The sequence below is a fragment of the Phocoena phocoena genome, chromosome X, assembly GCF_963924675.1.
Source record: "Phocoena phocoena chromosome X, mPhoPho1.1, whole genome shotgun sequence".
NCBI lineage: Eukaryota > Metazoa > Chordata > Mammalia > Artiodactyla > Phocoenidae > Phocoena > Phocoena phocoena.
The window spans coordinates 110,113,481-110,136,143 of NC_089240.1; the positions used below are offsets into that span (position 1 = coordinate 110,113,481).

The following is a 22,663-nucleotide window of genomic DNA, read 5'->3' on the forward strand; positions in this document are numbered from 1 at the left end:
TATCCAGAATAATAAACTCGTTACTACAGGCATAACTTGGAGATATTGTGGGTTCAGTTCCAGGCCACCATAATAAAGTGAATATCGCAATAAAGTGAGTCACACAGTTTTTGATTTCCCAGTGCCTATTGAAGTTATGTTTACACTGTACTGTAGTCTATGAAGTGTACAATAACATGACATCTAAAAAATGTAAATACCTTAATTAAAAATACTTTATTGCTAAAAATGCTAACCTTCATTTGAGCCTTCAGTGAGTTGTAATCTTTTTTTTAAATTTTTATTTTATATTGGAGTATAGCCGATTAACAATGCTGTGATAATTTCAGGTGCACAGCAAAGTGACTCAGCCATACTTATACATGTATCCATTCTCTGCATGGGGGAGTTTGGGGGAGAGTTGTAATCGTTTTGCTGGTGGAGGGTGTCACCTTGATGTTGATGGCTGCTGACTGACCAGGGTGGTGGTTGCTGAAGGTTGGGGTGGCTGTGGCAACTTCTTAAAATTTAAGACAACGATGAAGTTTACTGCATCAATTGATTCTTCCTTTCCTGAACAATTCTCAGTAGCATGCATGGCAGTTTGATAGCATTTTACCCACAGTAGAACTTCTTTCAAAATTGGAGTCAGCTAAGTTTAACAGCTAAGTTTGGGTAATATTCTAAATCTTCTGTTGTCATTTCAACAATCTTCATAGCATCTCTTTACCAGGGAGTAGATTCCATCTCAGGAAACCACTTTCTTTGCACAGCTTTAAGAAGCAACTCCTCACCTGTTAAAGTTTTATCATGAGATTGCAGCAATTCAGTCACATCTTCAGGCTCCACTTCTAATTCTAGTTCTCTTGCTATTTCCACTACATCTGCAATTACTTCCTCCACTGAAGTCTTGAGTCCCTCAAAGTCATCCATGAGGGTTAGAATCATGTTCTTCCAAACTCCTGTTAATGTTGATATTTTGACCTCTTCCCATGAATCACGAATGTTCTCAATGGCATCTAGAATGGTGAATCATTTTCAGAAGGTTTTCAATTGACTTTTCCAGATCCATCAGAGTAATCCCTATCTATGGTAGCTATAACCTTACGAAATGTATTTCTTTTTTTTTTTTTTTTTTTTTTTCCGGTACGCGGGCCTCTGACTGCTGTGGCCTCTTCCGTTGCGGAGCACAGGCTCCGGACGCGCAGGCCCAGCAGCCATGGCTCACGGGCCCAGCCGCTCCACGGCACGCGGGATCCTCCGGGACCAGGGCACGAACCCGAGTCCCCTGCATCGGCAGGCAGACTCCCAACCACTGCGCCACCAGGGAAGCCCCCGAAATGTATTTCTTAAATAATAAGACTTGAAAGTTGAAATGACTCCTTGATCCATGGGCTACAGAATGGATGCTGTGTTAGCGGGCATGAAAACATTAACCTCCAGCAGAGCTCTTGGGTGACCAGGTGCATTGTCAATGAGCATTAATATTTTGAAAGGAATCTTTTTTTCCTGACCAGTCAATCTCGGTAGTGGGCTTAAAATGTTCAGTGAACCATGTTGTTAAACAGATGTGCTGTCATCTAGGCTTTGTTGTTCTATTTATAGAGCATAAGAAGAGCAGAATTAGCATAATTCTTAAGGGCCCTAGGATTTTTAGAATGATAAATGAGCACTGGCTTCAACAGAAAGTCACCAGCTGTATTAGCTCCTAAAAAGAGTGTGCCTGTCCATTGAAGCTTTGAATCCAGGCATTGACTTCTCCTCTCTAGCTATGAAAGTCCCAGATGATATCTTCTTCCAATAGAAGGCTGTTTTATCTACAATGAAAATCTGTTGTGTAGTGTATCACCTTCATTAATGATCTTAACTAGACCTTCTGGATAACTTGCTGTAGCTTCTACATCAGCACTTGCTGCTTCACCTTGCACTTTTATGTTATGGAGATGGCTTCTTTCCTTAAGCCACATGAACTAACATCTACTGGTTTCAAACTTTTCTTCTGCAGCTTCCTCACCTCTCTCAGCCTTCACAGAACTGAAGAGAGTTAGGACCTTGCTCTTGATTAGGCATTGGCTTAAGGGAATGTTGTGGCTGGTTTGATCTCCTATCCAGACAACTAAAACTTTCTCCATATGAGCAATAAGGCTGTTTCAGTTTTTTATCATTTGTGTGTTCACTGAACTAGCACTTTCAATTTCCTTCAAGAACTTTACATTTGCATTCACAAGTTGGCTAACTGTTTGGCATGAGAAGCCTAGCTTTTGGCCTATCTCAGCTTTAGACATGCCTTCCTCACTAAGCTTAATCATTTCTACCTTTTGATTTAAAGTGAGAGACTCTTCCTTTCACTTGAACACTTAGAGGCCATTGTAGGGTTATTAATTGGCTTAATTTCAATATTGTTGTATTTCAGGGAATAGGGAGGCCCAAGGAGAGGGAGAGAGATGGAGGAGCGACCAGTCGGTGGAACAGTCAGAACACACACATTTATCAGTTAAGTTCACCATCTTAGATGGGTGCAATTTGTGGCACCCCAAAACAATGACAATAGTAATATCAAAGATTACAGATCACCATAATAAATATAATAATAATGAAAAAGTTAAATTTTCCCAGAATTACCAAAATGTGACACAGAGCCACGAAGTGACGAAATGCTGTTGGGAAAATGGCTTTGATAGACTTGCTCAATGCAGGGTTGCCACAAATCTTCAATTTGTAAAAAACACAATATCTGCAAAGCATAATAAGGCAAAGTGCAATAAAAAAGGTATGTCTGTATAGATTAAGGGACCAACATAATTTGGTACTGTTTACCTCTGACTTCATTTCCCTTCACTGCCTCTCTCTCATTTACTGTGCTCTAGTCATGCTTACCTTCCCTCCTCTGCTTGAACATGACAAGTCCATTTTCATCTTAGGGTCTCTGACTTGTTCTTCCTTATTTTGGAATGCTTCTCCTACAGATGTTTGCATGGCAATCCCCTTCATATTGTTCAAATCTCAATTCAAATGTTAGAGAATACTTGCTTTCCTAGCAACCCCAGGTATGTTAGCTGTTTTTGTCTTCTTCATAGCATTTATTGGTACCTGATATTGTTTACATATATATCATATTTTGCCATCTTCAGAATGTAATATCCCTGATGGCAAGAATTTTGTATGCCTCAGTCTTTGCCATATCCTCAGCAACCTAGCATTCTGATTATCAGTCAATAAATATTTGATAACTAACTGACTTCCATAATTATTTTTGAGCATCTACTTTTGTACCAGGTTATGTGCTAGATGCTGGGGATTCAAAGTTAAATAAGACACAGTCTTTCCCCTAAGGAGTTCATTCTCTGTTGCAGCAGACAGAGGTAGAAAGAGACAGTTCTCATATGGTGTTACAGGTGTCATGCTAGGAGGAAGCACCAGGCATGGCAGAATCACTGAGGAAGGGGTGCCCAAACCAGCCTGGGGCAGAGTGGGGAGAGAAGTCAGGGAAAGATTTCTAGAACAGGTTATGATTGAGCTGGAGCTTTAGGGTATGAAGATGTGTGTATGGTGGGTGGGGATGGAAAAGGTAATTCTAGTCAGAGGAAAGGGCATAAAACACCATGGGCACATTCTGGGAACTAGAATTAGTTTAGTGTTAGGACATGGTATGTGAAGGAAGGATTGGGAGATAATGTTGAGAGGTAAAACAGATAATCAAGGCCTTTAACACTACAAGTAAGGAGTTTTGGAGTTATCCCATAGGCAATTGGGAACTACTTAAGAACTTTTAAAGGAATACATCAGGTAGTAACATGCATTTTCCATCTATGAAGGCAAGAGAGGTTGCCATTAAGCCCAAACTTTAACTGCCAAAGGTGCAAATACACTGATCCCCAATCTCTGTGCTGTGCCTGGTGGGCACAATCCTCATGACTAAACACCTACCAGAAAGATAAAGGGCTTTGTCCACCATGTACTCCTCAGCAAAGCGAATGTGACAAAAGTTTTTTTTGCTCTTCCGAATAGCAATGATCTCTCCACACTGCTCAAACACTTCCACGATGATCTGCTCTGTACCGTTTTCAGGCAGGCCGCCCACAAATACTGTTTTGCATCCTGGTGGTCGTTCTCGGGTTGCAGGAGGTGGAAGATCTAAGTGTAAGTGCAAAAGCATTTGAAATTAAAATGTTTGCTTAGGACAGACCTCTAAGAAACTTAACATGTCCCAGAGACAGCCCTACTGTCCCCATCAGACTTCTGCCTAAGAGTCCCAGAAGCATGTGGCCTCCAAGATGCTCATCTCTGCTCCATAGCAAATTGGTTGCCTGACCCTGAGAATTATTTTATTCAGTGATTTGGTGATCGTGATGTATGTATACAGGATAAAGACTTAGACCCATCTGTCTCATCAAAAGTTCTTTAATTTTGTTCTTTACTTTTGTTGTGACAACCCAGCTATGCCCAATTTTCAGTCATTTTTATTAAGAAGACAATTAGTGGAAAGAAATCCCACTTGGTTTAAACTTACTTTTGAGAATTCTTAGAACCAACGTCCTTGAGAGAAGGATTTGTTTAATTCAGTTTGTAGTTATTGTATTCTCCCTGTTCATGCTTACAGAAAGAACTGTTTCAGGATTAATTTGACAGTGAAGGGGTGAACATTTACAAAAATATTTACAGCTATCAGAATAATTTGGTTGACAAAGTCAGCCAGAGTACAGATCATCCCTTTTAGGTTTTTTGTTTTTTGATACCAGTGAGCTCTTCCTCAGATTCTTTGCTGGAGAAGTGAGGTCCAGAGCCAATCATGCAGCATTTAGAGGAAAGTAAGCTCATCTGGGAAATCATTAAATAAAGTGAGATAAATTTGGCTGTAGAGTTATTAAAAACCTACTTAATGGGCTTCCCTGGTGGCACAGTGGTTGAGAGTCCGCCTGCCGATGCAGGGGACATGGGTTCGTGCCCCAGTCCGGGAAGATCCCACATGCCATGGAGTGGCTGGGCCCGTGAGCCATGGCCGCCTAGCCTGCGCGTCCCGTTGCGGAGGCCATGGCAGTGAGAGGCCCGCGTACCGCAAAAATAAAACCCCCCAAAAACCTACTTAATGAGATGATTCTCCTTCTGCTTAAAAAATGTGCTTTCTACTCACTTATACATAAAGCCGGTTGTATCTGCCAGCTCCTTGTTGCTGTTTATATGTAGCAAAGCATTTCCCAAGCAAAATCCTACAGTTCATAGCCCAACAAAACAAAGCATGATGGTCAAGGGTTTTCTAGTGTTGGTTTTGTATCTGCAAGGATTTATTTTGTGTAATCTGTTCTTCCCATTCAGCTCTTAACAATAATTCTCCCAGCTCAAGATTTGGAGAGCTTGACAACCAGTGATTACAGCTCACATGCAAAACTAAATGAGTTTCACTTGTAGATTAGGCCAAGGCCCCCACCTGATTCTTATCCAAGTTGGCAAGCAGATGATTTGAGAGCTGCCTCAGCTATTAGCATCTTAAGCTTCCTCACTCTGCTTATTAGTGTGGGTCAGAATAATCAAGTTCTCATGATGCTCTCTTTCCCTCTATTTAGTCAGTAAAAGGGGTAGAGGGATTCAGGGAACCTACAAAATTTCTGTTAAAATTTTAAATGTCTGCAATTTCAAGAACTCACTGTATTGGTTTTTTATTCCATAGGAGAAGCTTAAAGGGAAAAGAAGATAACCTAGTGAGCAGGAATCTGAAATGTCTAACATTAGAGAGGTTATAACTTTAGCCAAAAAGGGAAAAATGAGATCCAGAATCTCTTGAGACTTATACTTCTGAGTTTTTTAAGAACTGTAAAGGATTCTAGATATCACACTTCCAGTGATTCTCAACTCTGGTAGCACATTAGAATCAACTTGGGAGTTAAACAAACAAACAATGCCTGGGTCTCACTCCAATGAGTCTGATTTTATTAGTCTGGGGTGTAGCATGTGCATCATTTTCTTAAAGTTCCTCAGGCAACTCTAATGTGTAGCTATAGTTGAAAACCACTGACTTGGCCTAAACTTATAATATTCTGAGGAAAAACCTTAGCTGAGTGAGGTTAGGTAACTTATTCAAGGTCAACAAATCAGATAGAAAGAGAAGGAAAATGAACCTGGAGCAGTTAAACCTGGACTTAAACCTTAATTACTCACTGTCTGTATGACCTTGGGAAAATTATATAACCTCTGAGAACTTTGTTTTTTCATCTTAAAATAGGGATACCATCCTCTACCTTACAAGGGTTATTGTAGGATAATTCCTACTGCCTATATTGCATGTGGCATAATGCCTAGCACTTGATAGGTTCTCAATAAATTGTAGTTATTATAGTGTTATTATTATTTACTATTATAGAACTCAGGTTTCCTAATTACCACTCTGAGGCTTTCTAAAATCCTACTACAAGTCCGGAGTGGAGTGATAACTAAGACCTGGATTTCTAAACCCTCAGCTCCTTGCTTTATCCAGATCTTTAGATAAGGCTGGGTTTGGGAAGGAATCACTCTTATTGGTAGAGAAACTGTTACAGAACTGAACTTGGGTCTGCTTCACACCCCACCCTCCCAGCAGCAAAACCAATCTACCAAAATCAGGTTGTACTGAAGGAAAGTATAGCATTTATTGCAGGCACCAAGCAAGGAGAATGGGCAGTTCATGCTCAAAAGACCTAAACTCCCTGATGGCTTTCATGGAAGGGTTTTTAAAGGCAACATTTGGGGTGAGGGTTGCAGGGTGTATGACTTTCTTCTGACTGGTTGGTAGTGAGGTAACAGGGTGGTGTTTCAGGAATCTTAATCATAAACCTTCTGGTTCCAACCAGTCTGGGGCATATTCCTTGCAGAGTAACTAGGACTCTGTTTTATTGTTGAATTATTGTTCAAGCTATCTTGCTCAACTGCTTTTCCTTTGTTTCTGTATTCCTTCACTTCTCCAATTAGTAACTGCTTGTGCCTGCTCTTTGGCACTCAGAAAGACCTAGGAGACAAAAATCTTTTCCTACAAACAAGAAACAGGGGACATGGAGGGCCTTTTGTATCCTGTAGGGCCCGTTGTGTCCTGCTCAGTTTCAGAATCTACAGCTGTGAAGACACACATGATTTTCACTATAGAACACAACCCGGCCACTGACTATATTAGGTAAAGAATTTTTAACAACATCTATTTAGTTAGAGCCATGTTTTCAAATCTAAGGCTTCAGAATAAAATCCTGCCTTAGAACCCTTCTGAAGTTTACTATTTAAATGAATTCGATAAAGAATCTTTTTATGAAGCAAATAATCACCTTTTTATATTATTTCAGTTAGCCTAGGTTTACCTTTAGGTCCATTGAGAGACTCTAAGGAATGTCTGGTTACTGCTATAGTTATATGTAATACTGACAATACCAAGGCTCTTTCCCTTGATGAAAGCATCACCCTATTTAGATGCTGTGATTATTCTGTGGTGACTGTCTGCTAAGTAAAGGCGCATAAAAGCCACTAAGAGTAGTGTCAAGAATGCTGGGGATTTATTTATTTTCCTTGGGTAAATGTAGCATTTGTTGAGATTTAGGTGTATGCCACCAGCAAGGCAATGGGCTGTACTGTCTTCCTTAATGGATAGTACTTGTTCTTTAATTAACAGCTCAAAGTACTTTGTTGTCTGGGCCCGATTTTCTAATCCCACCGAAATACAGTGATATGGGCATAGCAATGGTAACTCCATAGGAGTTAACCCTATTAATCAGGTAATGTGCTAAGCTCCTGTAACACCCCAATCACCACTCCGGATGGAGAAGAAGAAACTTCCATGTAAAAAGATGCAAGATAACTGGGAGTATAAAGCACTCTAATCTCTGGTAATGGAAAAGGAAGGGCTTCTAGCAATTCTAATTACAGCTAAGCACCCACTCTGGGGAATTGTGTTGGGGCAATCAGCATTAACATCAAAGTCACTGCTCATCTTTGAGAAGTGAGGCAGGGAGCAGCATAGAGGCCCAATAAACCACTTGCATCTTGCTTTTCAAAGGAGCATCACAGATCACTCAACTGGTTTGCCAGAATTTGCATCCTGCAAAATCTTTGAGTTGATTTTATCAGAAAGCCCAAGATTGAAGGTCCCCTAGACAATCAGCAGGGGTCAGATATATCTTAATGTAATCCCAACTGATTGGAAGTAATCAGAAGGCCAGCGAATCTTTATTAATTCTCAATTTATCCATTGTCTCTAAGTTTCTTTATAGAACCCAGCCCTAGGAGCCAAAATGAGTTCAGCCTGTTTTGGGATGGTAAAATGAAATGATTGCTCTTTTTCTGGCTCCTGGGTGCTTTCCCACATGCCTGCACACAGATAGCAGATGATATTCCACCGTTTATTCCATGTTCACTGTTATTTCACAGTAGATGAAAAACGCAACCTCTCCATACAGAAGGTCTGTCAGCTGAAGTGAAAAATCTTGACAGAATTGAGTTCTCTTCAGAGAGGGTGCTGTCCTCTTCTTATACCACCAACTGAGGACTGTTAATTGGGAATGCAGTAAATCTCTGATAGCCACCCTGTGAAAAAAAGTACCTGTGTTCCAGGGAGCTTTCTTTTGCCATATCTCTGACTCCTAGGAATCAGAGGATGTTGCTCCTAGGACAATTCACCATTTATCTTTAGGAGACTGGTGCACAGTCAGCTCCAGTCTAGTTTGATCTGTTGAATTTTTAGACCAGAACTGATTTTGCCTAGTCTAGATCAGAGAAGTTAAGTTACTTACCCAGGATTTCATGGCTATTTAGTATGGAGGTCTGGGATATGAAAGCAGGCCTATGTCACGTTGGGGCTGTTAATTATTATACCATACTGCCTGTTCCACTGAAGGCACAAAGCTCTACGGGCCACCTGCCAATTTGCCCTTGCTTTTCCTAATACATTTTGAGGGGCTTTTGCCTAGGTGAATAATTATTGTGGTAACTACATTTTTAATATCAAGAATCATATTTTTAGAACTGGATGAAACCTTGGAGGTATCTACGGTAATCTAACCCAATAGCCTCACTTTACAGACAAGGAAACTGAGACCTGGGGAGGTCATGCAACTAACCTAAGATCCCTCAGGTAGTTGGTGACAGAGCTGGGGGTAAAACACAATTCTCTCGACTTTTAATCTAGTAGTTTGTTCACTATACTATAATGCTGTTTTTTGCACATTTGATGTAGATACACCTGGAAAAGTCTAGTGGTCAGTTGGCTATATGTGTCTGAAGCTCAGAAGAGAGCCATGGACTGAAAAAATAGATTTAGAAGTTGTCAGCATGTGGTGTAATTACCTCATGCTCTCTTGGTTTGATTTCTAGACCTCTGACTTCTCCTTTTGTATTCATCCATCCATCCCTCCATCACTCAAGAGATATTTATTGAACACGTACTATATATATCAGATACTTTTCTCAGTGCTGGGGATATATCAGTGAACAAAACAGACAAAACTTCCTGCTTTTGTGAAGTTTACATTCTATAAATTGCATAGTTTGTTAAAAGGTAATAAGTATTAAGTGAAAAATAGAGAGGGTAAGTAGGACTGGGAGTGCGGCAGGGAGGGCTGAACTTTTAAATAGGTTGTCAGGGTTACTGAAGAGGAGACATTTGAGCAAAGACTTGAAGGAGGGAGGTGAGTTAGCCATGCAGATATTTAGGAGAAGAGTATTCTAGGCAGAGGAAAGAGCCAATACAAATGCCCTATGATGGAAGAGTACCTGGTGTGTTCACAGAACAGCATGGAGGTCAGTATAACAGGAACAATGTGTGATGGAAAGGAGAGTGGTAAGAGACAAAGTCAAAGAGATAATGTGAGAGAGGGAGGATCTTCTTTGCCATTAAAGGTCTTTCTGTGCCATTCAAGATAGGAATAAAGACGCAGACCTACTAGAGAATGGACTTGTGGATACAAGGAGGGGGAAGGGTAAGCTGGGACAAAGTGAGAGAGTGGCATGGACATACATACACTACCAAATGTGAAATAGATAGCTAGTGGGAAGCAGCCGCATAGCACAGGGAGATCAGCTCGGTGCTTTGTGACCACCTAGAGGGGTGGGATAGGGAGGGTGGGAGGGAGGGAGATGCAAGAGGGAAGAGATATGGGGATATATGTATATATATAACTGATTCACTTTGTTACAAAGCAGAAACTAACACACCATTGTAAAGCAATTATACTCCAATAAAGATGTTTTTAAAAAAAAGTCTTTCTGTGCCATTAAACAGACTTTGGCCTTTATTTTGAGTAAAACAGGGAGCCATTAAAGGGTTTTGAATAGAGGAGGGACATAGTCTGACTTAGGTTTTAAAAAGGATCACTCTGCCTGCTCTCTTGAGAATACATTGTAGGGGGCAAGGGTGAAAGAGGAAGACCAGTTAGAAGGCTATTGCAATAGTTCAGAAAATGTATTATGGGGGCATAAACTGGGTCATAGCAGTAATTATCATGAAAATAGTAGAATTCTAGTTATATATTTTAAGGTAGACCTGACAGAGTTTTCTAACAGATTAAATATGGCGTGTGAGGGAAAGAGAGTAGGTAAGGATTACCCTTAAGTTTTGGCTGAGTAATTGAAAGGATGCAGTTGCCATTATCTGAGATGGAGAAGGATACTAGTGGAGAAGGTTTGGGGGTAAATATTAGGGGTTTTGTTCTGAACATATTAAACTTGAGATGTCTCTTTGACAGGTAAGTGGAGATATCAAATAAGCAGTAGGATATGAGTTTGGGGTTCAGAGACAAGCTCTGAGCTAAATATATAATTTAGAGTATCACTGGCATACTTTTTTTCAGCCATGAGATTGGATGAGCATATCAACGGTATGAGTACAGAGAAGAGGTCCAAGGATTGAGTCATGGGGCTCTCCAAAGGTAAGAAGTCAAGCGAGAACAGAAGGTTATCAGCAAAGGAGACTGAGAAGGAATGACCAGTGTGAGAAGGAAAACCAATAGTGTGGTATCCTGGAAGCCAAGTGAAAAAGTATATCAGTGAGTAAGGAGTAATCAACTGTGTCATACATGGCTGTTAGGTCAGTTACGAAGAGAAGTGAGAATTGACCACTGGATTTAGCATTGTGAGGTCATTAGTGTTCTTTTTTTTTTTTAAAGGTATGAGAAAGTTTATAGCAACTAGTAACATAAAATAAATACATATTATAATGTGGTATCATTATTGTCTATCAATTTATCAAATATTTTAAAAGCATATTATGTAAATATAATTGCCATGGTCCTTATAAAAGACTGGTTTCCAGGTATGAATGAGAATATTTGTCTAACTAACTTTATTAGTGCTATAGACATTAGTGTTCTTAAGCAAGCATTTTGATAGAGGGGCGGGGCAAAAGCCCAAATGAAGAAGATTTAAGAGAGAAGAGGAGAAGAACTGGAAACAGTAAAGATTAAGTGCTTTAAGGACTTTTGCTGCTAAGGGGTGTATAGAAATGCAAATTCCCCTTTCTCTCTTAAATTTTGAAATGTTAGAATTCCTTAGGGTGCCCTGCTTGGTCATCCTCCTTCTTGATCTATATAATCTCTCTGGTGGTCATTCTAACACCTTCAAATGACCTAATGTTTCAAGAAGGACGAAGGGGTCACTAGTTCTAAATATAGTAAGAGAAATAAAGTAATTTAAGGACTAAAAAGTATCCATTGGATTTAGCCCCTAATACTTTATTGGAAATGCATTAGAACGATGAAAGATTAACTACCGTTTTAATTTCAGTACCTTCCACATGGAAGTGTTTGGGAGATGGCAAGCTTGGCGTTGGGCTGGAGAGGTGACAAGGACCTGGATGAAATGTTAGGTGGGAGAAAGGGGAAGGAATTGATGGTAAAGATACTTTCTAATGAAGAAACAAGACAGAAGCAGATCAGATGGGTGCATAAAGAGACTGTGAGAGTCCCTAAATCACATGACCTTATTGCTGAGAGGCCACTGAGTGCAAGAGAATATACCAGAGACAGGCAGGAGTAAGTACTGGGGTTTATAATCAAGGCTTCATCAGACACAGTTGGTGGGCTCTGGAGAAGATAAGTCAACATACCAAATTCCTACTCTTCCCATAGCACTTGCTCTTTCCATTCACCTTTACAAAGTCTTGGGGCTGTTAACAAAAATGGCACTTTTGCCACGCTCTCAGCAGAGAACTAAGGGAGGCTTATCCGTTAGTGTTTTCCCCACCCAAATAACCTGAGCCCCCTTTCAACAAAATTCAAGTTCTAAAAAGGAACTAGAACACTAGTTTACTTTAAGCTGTGTCAGGAGTCTTATATTTTGAATTCAATTCCAAAGCCAGGTTCCTTCCCAGAAGCCACCACTTTACAGGCACTAATTGCCCTGACAGCATTCTTAACACAAAAACAAATAACCAAGGGACTGAGACACCAAAACATTGTGACTTGTGTGGAGAGAAAGCAGAATATTACTTGGATTTGGAGGGAAGAGTGTGCAGCTTTTACAGTGTATGATCTCTTTTACTACTGGCATATCTGGTGGAATTGGAGGAGGTACTATTCCCAGGCCAGGCATCATTGGAGTTATTGGTGGAATTCCAGTCATCATTCCAAGAGCAGGATCAAAGTCTTAAAAAGGAGAGGAAAGAGAGAACAATAAATTACACCAGGCAAGATCAAGTAGAGGCAGAATGCTACCTTATAAGCTTCAAACCAAAGGTCTTTCTAAGACAGAGGCAAAATATTTAAGAAAACACGTTATTAGCATTACCAGGTCTTAAATATCGTGCCCTTAATTGTGCATTTTTCTTTTGGGCTAGGCCTGTTTGTTTTTGTTTGCCCAGTGCCTGTTTTGTTTTTGTTTGCCCAGTGCCTGTTTGTCTCTACCTCTCATTTTGACATCCAAGGCCCTTTGTAATATGACCGCGCCTTGTCCATTGATCTTTCCTTCCACTACTTTCCAACACACACCCTCTGCTCCATTCAGACAAGGCTTCTTGCTGTCCCTTGTAACACTTCCTGTCTTTTTGCAGTATAGCATGGTGTTAAGAGCATACAGTTTTGGGGTTCAGGAAGACCTGGGTCCTAGTTCTACCATTTGATTAGCAGGATGAATCTTTTGAACCTCCGTTTCGTCATTTGCAAACCAGGGTTAATTCCGCCTACTTTTATAGGGAGCTATGAGGAATAAAGAAAATGATGAATGAAATGTGCCTAGCATAATGCATAGCACAAAAATGCTGAAGAAATAACTATTTTCTGTGCCTTTGTTCCTGTTGTTCTCCCTGCCTGCCTGGAGTCATTCAAGCCTCCCCAAATTCTCCCCATGCTTCAAGGCCTGGCTTAAAGTCCCACCTTTCCAGATAATACTGGTTCATTCTTATCTCTTTATCTAAAAACTGTTCTACACCCGTTGCCACCGAATTTTATTTTGCATCATCTTTTGTTTCATTCAGGGGTGCTTCTAGGATGTGTGGGAGCTCCCCAAACATATTTTGTGGGGCTTGTCTAGATACACAATTGATTCACCACAAATCAGCATCAATACTATTCTGGTAGCCCATTCGATACCATGAAAGAAATACCATACCATATAGCTGGAGTGATTTACTTGCCAGGATACTCTCCTGGAACCAAGACTCTGGGAGGACTCCACAGGCACAAGTTCTGAAGCTTCTTGGGGGCATTTACTTGAGTCTACATGTCGGGTAAAGGATTGAAGAGTGCCTCAAAGGGAGAAAATGGGGACTGAGGTCCACATAGGTTCAATTTGAGATTGGGGCTCCTTGCTTAGATGACACTGCAGGCCTTTGTGAATCCCAGGCACTGGAGGGGAACCTAGAAAATGTTGAGAAAGCTGCTTCTTGCCATCAAGACCCACAGAGGAGCTGCTCTGGACTTGGGGCACCTACCCCGATGGCACTATCTACCTGGCCAGTCCTCAGCTCTGGAGAGGGACTTAGAAAATATCTGGACAGTCATTCCAAAGCTCGGGGTCCCCTGATGTGAGGGCCCACGGCAGGGGCCCCGCCTACCTGGGTCTAAAGGCGGTACTGATTTCATTGTTTAAATTTTGTCTCTATAACAAAATGCATGTTCTTTGAGAGAACCTCTCACCCCTGCCCTCTGTTATAGAATGTGTATTGCAAACAAAGAAAATATTGCATAAGGAGTTCTGATAATGTAGGGGTAGTCATGGTAGCAGTAGCAGGTCCTACTCCCCCAGACTTTACCCTGCTCACCACTCAGGCCCAAGGGACAGTGCCTTTAAGTATGTCCTCAAGGTGGCTCTGACCCCCCTGGGTGGTTCTCTAAGATGTTGAAGGAGGTGTATCTAAACAGTGGGAAGAACCTGTGGTTCATACAGAAGCAGGACTTCAAGTATGATAGGCCCAGAAGGAGGGAGTCTTGTGACTGGGCAGATAGGCAGGTGGGTGGCCCATAAGCACCTCCCATTGCAAGCCAGTCCAAGAGAGCTAGGGCATTCCGCATCCTCCCACATGCCTGTCATGCTGAGATGCCAAGACCTTGAACATGTTTATGAAGAAAGAATTTTCTTCTAAGAGGAAATTTTATTTTTCTGAAAACAAATTTACTTTTAGCCCTCATATGTTATCTCACCCAACATGTAAGTATTTACACATGCCTGTGCGTGCACACACACACACACACACACACACACACTCCTTCCCTTCCTCCCTGTGACTCTCATCTCTCTACTCTCCTCCACATGCTAGTTATATGACCTTGAGGGATGTTTCTTAATATCTGTGTGCCTCCATCTCCTTTTTGGTAAAAGTAGGGACAAATAATGACAGTTAGCTCAAAGGCTGAAAGGACAGAACAGATATGAAAACCTTTGGCATGATACATGGTGGTCCTGATAGGTAAGTTTCCTTCCTTCCATTCAAAACATGCATCCACACACTAATATATTCACTTATTCAGGCATTCACTTCCACATCCCACAAACATTTGTGATAGCTTCCTATATGTCAGGCTCTGTGCGGGGGGACAGGGCGTCCAGGTCTTTTTTTCCATCTTGGAGAACTTAGGAGCCCTGACACTCTGTGTTCCTATGCTGTAGAATGAGAGCACTGTGGTTAAGAATGCCATTTATGTCTTTGGAAAATTTGATTCCTTGTGTATAAGATTTTAGAAAAATTGTTAACATTATCTCCCCCATTTACAAACTGTTAATTTTCAGTAGGAAAAGATCAGATTAGATTGTGTGCCAACTAAACAATCCCATCTATTTCCCCCCGCTACTGAAATGTTTGTCTTCCTTTTATTGTTCTGCCTGCCTCCTCATTGTTATTCATATAGTTCTGTCACTCACAACTCTACCTTACCACAGATTACAGAAACATCAGTTCATTAAACAAGTTCTGCCACTTCGACTGAGAAAGAAATGCCTGCCTCCATGTACTGTCTACTAATAAATGGAGACAAACAAAAAACAAATACACAGGATAAAAATAACTCCTGACTGATGTACTCACCACTGTGCTGTTTGATATGATTACATTAATATTTTATGAAATTCATTTAAAAGCAAGTGTATTCATGACATATGGCTAAAGCCAGAGTAGATAAACTCCCTTTCTTCTTTGCATTCAATATGCCAAGAGTTCCATAGGCTACACTGCCTAGCAGGGCTTGCTAGAGGGCAGGATGTACATTGTACATGACATTTCAAGGGCTCCTATCACATTGATTATTTCTTTTGTTTATCTTCAACCATTAAAACCAAAGTAGACTTGAATTTCCAATACCAACCAAGAAAATAACCATTTGAAATCATGGGCCTTATACAAGTATTGCAGAATCTGAAAAAAATCAAAGAAGTCCAACACTAAAATACACTGGGAATAGAACACCAGAGAAATTCTCTCCCTTTTTCAGGCCCTATTCTGGCTTGAAGAGTACAGCCAACATGTACATAGTATTACCACTTATGTTAGGAATTTAAACTTCTGAAGGAGATTTGAAATCATTTTATAAAAGGGTTGTTGAGGGACTTCACTGGTGGCCCAGTGGGTAAGACTCCATGCTCCCAGTGCAGGGGGCCAGGGTTTGATCCCTGGTTGGGGAACTAGAGCCCACATGCACGCTGCGACTAAGAAGTCCACATGCCGCAACTAAGAGATTGCATGCTGCAACTAAGAAGCCCGCATGCCGCAACTAAAAAAAAAGATCCGGGGCTTCCCTGGTGGCGCAGTGGTTGAGGGTCCGCCTGCCGATGCAGGGGACGCGGGTTCGTGCGCCGGTCCAGGAGGATCCCACATGCCGCGGAGCGGCTGGGCCTGTTGAGCCATGGCCGCTGAGCCTGCACGTCCGGAGCCTGTGCTCCGGCAACGGGAGAGGCCACAACAGTGAGAGGCCCGTGTACCGCAAAAAAAAAAAAAAAGATCCTAAATAAATAGATAAATACATAAATAAATAAAAAACAAAAAGAAAAGATCCTAAATAAATACATAAATAAATATATAAAAAACAAAAAAGATCCTAAATAAATGGATAAATACATAAATATATATATATATATTATTTTATTATTTTTTTTGTGGTACATGGGCCTCTCACTGTTGTGGCCTCTCCCGTTGCCGGAGCACAGGCTCCGGACGCGCAGGCTCAGCGGCCATGGCTCACGGGCCCAGCCGCTCCGCGGCATGTGGGATCCTCCCGGACCGGGGCACGAACCCGCGTCCCCTGCATCGGCAGGCGGACCCTCAACCACTGCGCCACCAGGGAAGCCCCAGTAAATAAATATTTTTAAAAAGGGTTGTGGAAAAGGCCAGGGTATTCCCCTAAAGTCCTTTCACAATAAATATCCTGTTCTGTTTTGCTTTTACCACCATCTCTTCTTCTAACGCCTTTTCCCTACTGCCTTCTTTACTCTTGGCACTGCCATTGATGGAAATGTCATAAGATGTTGGTTTGTATTCCGTCTTTTGATTCATGTACATTCCAAACTCCCAGCTTACTGGAAATGCTGCAAATGCTGTTTTTCAGTTGCGCCACCTTGCTCCTCTGAGTTGCAGCTCTATTACATCTCTATTATATGATTTTAAGTAATGTTTCAGTGTAGCCTTAAGTCTTCCTGCTGCCTAGCAACTTGCACTTAACTCAACATAGAGTAGTTATCTAGCAATATTATCATCCTCCATTCTCTGTATACATCTGAGCCAGGGAGCTACAATGGAGGAAAATGTCATCTGTCCAGTCATCCATATATCTAACCATTTGTATGTCCTTCCGTATTTTGATGCCAGCCCCTCTGCAGGTGTTGGGGTTGAAGGAATAAGATAAAATCCTCGACTTCAGAGTACAGTTTGGGAACAGCCATGCAAACAATTATAATGCTTTATCATCAATTATTATTATCATCACTATAATTGTTTATTGGGTGCTTCCATTGTGCTAGGGACTGTGCTTAAGCATTTTATATAATCTCATTCCAAAAGACCAGTGGGCTAGGTACTGTTATTATCCTTCATTTTATAGATAAAGAAACTGGGGCTCAGAAGGGTTTAGTTACTTGCCCAAGATTCCACAGCCAATAACCTAGGCAAGACCTAGGATTCAAATCCAGGTTAGTTTAACTCTAATGCTTTTAACCACTGCACTGCCTGTCAATGTAGTATGGCAATTGTTTTAATGAATTAATTTAATTACAGGTATAAGGTGAAACAGGTATGCTGAAAAACATGGCAGACGAATAACAAAATGCTTCTATATAATTCTTTTTTGCAAGTGTGGTGGATTAAAGGTGGATACGAATTCTTTGTTTCCCCTCCTGTCAAGAGGTGAGGTCTATGCCCCATCCCCTTGAGGATCTGGATGGGCTCTAGAACCACTTTGACCAATAGAATACAGCAGAAGGGATGTTGTGCCTGTTTTCAGGGCCAGGCCTTAAGAGAGATAAAATTTCCACTTGTCTCTGGGAACACTTGCTATGGGAGCTTTAGTCACATAAATAAATTTATTTAGTCATGTCTGACTACCATGCTGGAGAGACCATGTGGAGAGGGCCTTAGTGTAAACGGAAAGGGAGGGATACAGCTGAGCCCGCTGTTTTATCTGTCCCTGCCAAGGTGCCATGAGTATGAATAAAATTGTATTGGAACCTCCAGACTATCCCACCACAGCTGAGGCATCCCAATTGATACCATGTGGAACAGGTGGATTGCCCATTTGAGTCCTGCTTAAACTCTTTATCCAGAAAAATCTTAAAATATAATAAAGTCATGTGTCTTAAGCCACTAAGTTATAATGTGTTTGTCATACAGCAATAGGTAAGCAGAATATGCAGCACGTCTGAAGAGTGGGGTGTGATTGGTTAATAGAGTTAGCTATTTTCAAGTAATTAAAATAGAAAGTACACTAAGCACCTAACTAGACTGCCATTATTTTTCCGATTATTGAAAAGGTGCTTTGGGATCCAGCAGGGCCCCACAGCCACTGTCTTTGAGCAATAGTTGTCACTGTACTATTGCTGTGTAGAAGGACCAGTTGGAACAATGCCAGATGACAACACACTACCAGATGTACAAAGACTACAGATGTCTACAAAACACTAGAAACCTTAGAGGTTGCCCATCTTTAATGCCTGACAAAGACACCACATATGCCAATTTTATGGTTCAACCCTTGATATTTTCTGGCAGGCCAGTTCACGATGGCTTTCTTCCTATAGACAGCAACATCTACTTTTGTGGCAGGGGAAGAGGATGCTGTCCATAATACTACTGCCCACTGACCAGGTGTATATGAATTTTCAGGTTTTATACACATCATCTCATTTAAACTTCAGAACAATCCTAAGGAATGACCAATATTATTATTCCCTACTTTACAGATGAGGAAATTGAAGCTTACAGAGATAACACAGTAAGGCCACACAGTATGTGGCTTTTACTAGTTATGCTCTCAATCATTACTCTACTCTGCTTCTCACAAAGTCCATGGGTCCACAGGAAAAAAAGATACTTCTTGTCAGACTAAGCTCTGTTATCTACGTACTCAACCTGTAGAGTCCTTCAAATGTTCCTGTCCAAAAGGCTACCATAGGATTGCTTATCTCTACAGCCAGAACTTCCTGTTGAGATATTCAATATATGTGTTGTCACAGCATTAGATAATTTAGAGCCCTCTGTTCTAAATCTGAAGTCTCAACTTTGACTCACAGGAGAAGTTGGAATTGTGGCAATGTATGAACTGGAGATAGGCAGATATAGGAGCTGACGTATTTACTATCCTGCTTGCCTTTTCAGAACTGGACCTGGTTCTGGCTGGCTGGAGTCCTCTTCATACCCTCAGAAAGCCTCTGCTTACACTTAGTGACTTCTCCCCATCCAAGTCCCCCGCCCAGGTCCATTAAAGGCATTTCCAATCTTTTAGGTATTCCAGAGACCCTTGATCACCAGGAGGTAGTTTGTATTCACAGTAAAACCACTGAAATGCAACTATGGATTAGTCTAAAATAAATGTTCCAAATAGGATCTAATTATATATGCATAATTAAGCTATTTTATAGAAAATTATGATTCTAATTCAGGTATACATTTCTGGTACATTATTGCTATTTCTTTACAGTTCCTACAAAATTCACTGGAAAATTAAGAATTATGCCTGGGTATTGAGAAATTTTAACTCACTACAGTCCTGGCTGCCTCCTCTCTACACAGATCTTGAAAAGACTTTTCAGGCAGCCAACCTGAAGAGGGAACACAGATTTCTAAGGAGAGCTTGGCTGAGCTGTGAGATGACCTTGGACTTACCACAAGCCCTCTTGGAAATAGAACACAAGTTTCTAAATTTTTGCACAATGACTCTCAAATTCACCAAAATCTGTCTTGCTTCTCCAGAAGATCATCAAAACCCTTGTTTCAGGTCAGTTGGAAAGTTGGGGTAGGGCCTGGTTCATGTACAATGACAAACGAGGCAGCAAGCTGGGCTTGGGTGGGTTATGTGGCATAATTTCAGCTCATAAAGACTCTCCCTAATAAATATCAACTTTGATCCCAAATTTCAACCAATGAAGCTTTATTTCATTAGTATAAGGACTATATATCTAGTCCACCTTCCCCCTATTCCTCCCTATTTTGTTCTTTGTGTTCTTGCCTTCTTAGAACATTTGACAGATTCAGGGTCATGCCCCTGACTCTCATCTAGGGATTCTGTGAACACCTTTGGAAAGGCATTAGGGAGGACATTTCACACTACATCTTTGGTTCCTAGATTTCTGGATTTTAGAGATGAATAAGAAATATATATATACATATATATATTTAAGGTTGCCAACCTCTTAATTTGCTAAGAAAAGACATGGAAAAAAGTAACAAAAATTAACCACATACCATTCATGCAATTCATAAAAGACAGAACATTTCAAAACCAAAAATATAGGAAATCTATAATCTCCAAATAAAGAACAGTCCTTTCAATTGAGCAAATTTAGCTTCATGAAAAATTCACTATATTCTTAGTTTCTACATTTTGCAGTGGATGACAGAAAGCAATATCAACTGGTCCTGGGCTCCAGCCCAGTGTTTGGAGATGACTCAACTACCTCACTTAGTGTGCACCCTTATGTATGAAGATCCCTATGAAAAAAGTCTTTCAGAGCTAAAGAGTCAAACACACACAAGTGTTAAGGGCCATGAAAAGTTTGACTTCTCCTGAGGACTGGTATATTTTCTCTTCAGGGAAAATGCAAATTATATAACTGATCAGGTTTCCCTTTTTGTTTTGGCTACCTGGTCACAAGTGCAGTTCACCTTTAGAAACTGGGTGGGATCCTATGACCTACATATCTCAATTCTAATTAACCTCCCTACCGGGGCTTCCCCTTCTATTCTCATTTATATTTTCCCAGATGATGGTTTATTTTACTTGTAATTTTTTTCTTTTACTGTAATCTTTCTTATAAGCTGCCTCAAATATTTTGTGGAATGGGGTGATGTAAATCAGCTCAGTATTTTTTTCCCCACACTGTATAGTCTTGCATACCTTCCGGTCGTTGGTGTACCACTTTCTCTGTTTAGGCTGTTCTTAGTTCCTTTTTTCCATCTGACACTTTCTTATATATCCCTGGACACTGAGCTCAAATGTTGCCACTTCTGTCAACCTTCCCTGATCACCACTACCCACCTAGCACCCCTTCCATCCTACCCTGGCTAAAACAATACTTTTCTACATCTATCTACTATGGCTAAACAATACTTTTCTACATGTATCTACTATGACACTTGCTACATTGTAGTGTAGTGATATGGACTTTGCTGCCTCTGCCACTGGATTCTGAGCTTGAAGGCCCATTTGGTATCCCCTTGACCTAGCTCAATATATTTAAGTTCATGGATGGGTGAATAAAAGCACAAAGGAACAAAATGTTTAGGAAGTCTTTGAGTTGTTGAGGGTCAAGAGGCAGCTCAAATGAGAACAGGTTTTATTAGGGATAAAATATGGGGGTTCTAAAAATACTCTAGTCACTATGAGGGAAGGAATCTTTCTCTTTTTTGTTCACTGATTTATCCCCAGGGCTCCTCGCAGTATCTTGCTTACAGCAGGCCTCAGTAAATATTCCTTGTATGAATGAATAAATAAACCATCTCACTCTACTGGACTCTTCATAATAGTTTCCATGGGGGAATCTTGAGAGTCCCATCACTTGGTAGGATTCAAGCTTGATTTGGAGAGACATTAGTTCTATTTGGTACAGTGGTTTATATATTATCGGCTCTTGGTGAAGTGTCCACCATGATGATGAACAGTGCTCTCCTTTCTCAGGATCTCAACATTATCTGCCACTGAAGCATATTCTATTTGTGGAAGATATTAAAATAATAGAAACCCAAGTCTGGGCCTCCCTGAGGAGCTTGAAGAACAGTGGCCTATCATGTGTCACACATCTTCATTCTTTCTTTCTGTTCTCATCAGAGTTTGCCTGCTGCATCCAGTGAGAACTGCCTCCTTAAGAATGACAATTCTCATAGATGGGCAGCGTCTTGCTCTGGGAATAAGGGCCATGAGTCATATTTTCCAACATCTCTCGTTATGGAGGAGGCATAGTCAATACAGTGGAGACACCATAATGAGGGACACTTCTTCTTTGGGACTTCACAGGCTCCACACTTGGATGCTAAGGATATTTTAATTTAGGGGAAAGTAAAGGAAGCAGCACACAGTATTCACTGAGTACCCTTTAATCAGTCCATTCTTGGATTCATCTGGGATGATGGGCAGAACAATGCTCCAAAGGTGGCCTGACTCTTTTTGGTGCCTCCCTTCATGTGAAAACTAACATTAGTCTTGTTTGACGAGCTTGGAGAAGCAAATAATCTTTCAGGAAAGACAGGTGCTGGCCAGAGGGGACCTTCAGATCTGCCATCACTGTGGATTAACTTTATTGAACAGCAGCTGTACAAAAAACACCATGTTAGATGAAAGGGAGCTCTACACCAAACCCCAGAGATGGCCAGTTTCTGCTCCATGCTCAAGGAATATAATAAGCTAGACACTGCCCAGATGACAAGTATGTGTCTAAGAGATTCAGCATCCATGACAGTATGGATTTGAGCTCTCTGGGGAAAGTCAAGGAAGCTTATGTATCATTTGTTTTTCATCAATGCCAAAAGCCTTTTCTGTTGTCACAGATAGGCCAGATGAGACAGGACAAAGAAAAACTCTGCCGGCTGAGAAGGAAACCTTCTAAGGGGCAG

At 40.9% G+C, this 22,663-nt stretch overlaps 1 protein-coding gene across 3 annotated transcripts in view; it reads right to left on the reverse strand.

The window, feature by feature from the left end:
* Positions 1-22,663, reverse strand: part of ENOX2 (ecto-NOX disulfide-thiol exchanger 2) — a 186,095-nt gene that overhangs the window by 45,998 nt on the left and 117,434 nt on the right. For all 3 annotated transcript variants that reach the window (XM_065900568.1, XM_065900567.1, XM_065900566.1), the window contains 2 exons: positions 12,411-12,566; positions 3,907-4,113 (listed from right to left, as the gene is read on the reverse strand). In XM_065900568.1, coding sequence (XP_065756640.1) covers positions 3,907-4,113; positions 12,411-12,566 — 363 coding nt within the window. The remainder of the gene's footprint in view (positions 1-3,906; positions 4,114-12,410; positions 12,567-22,663) is intronic.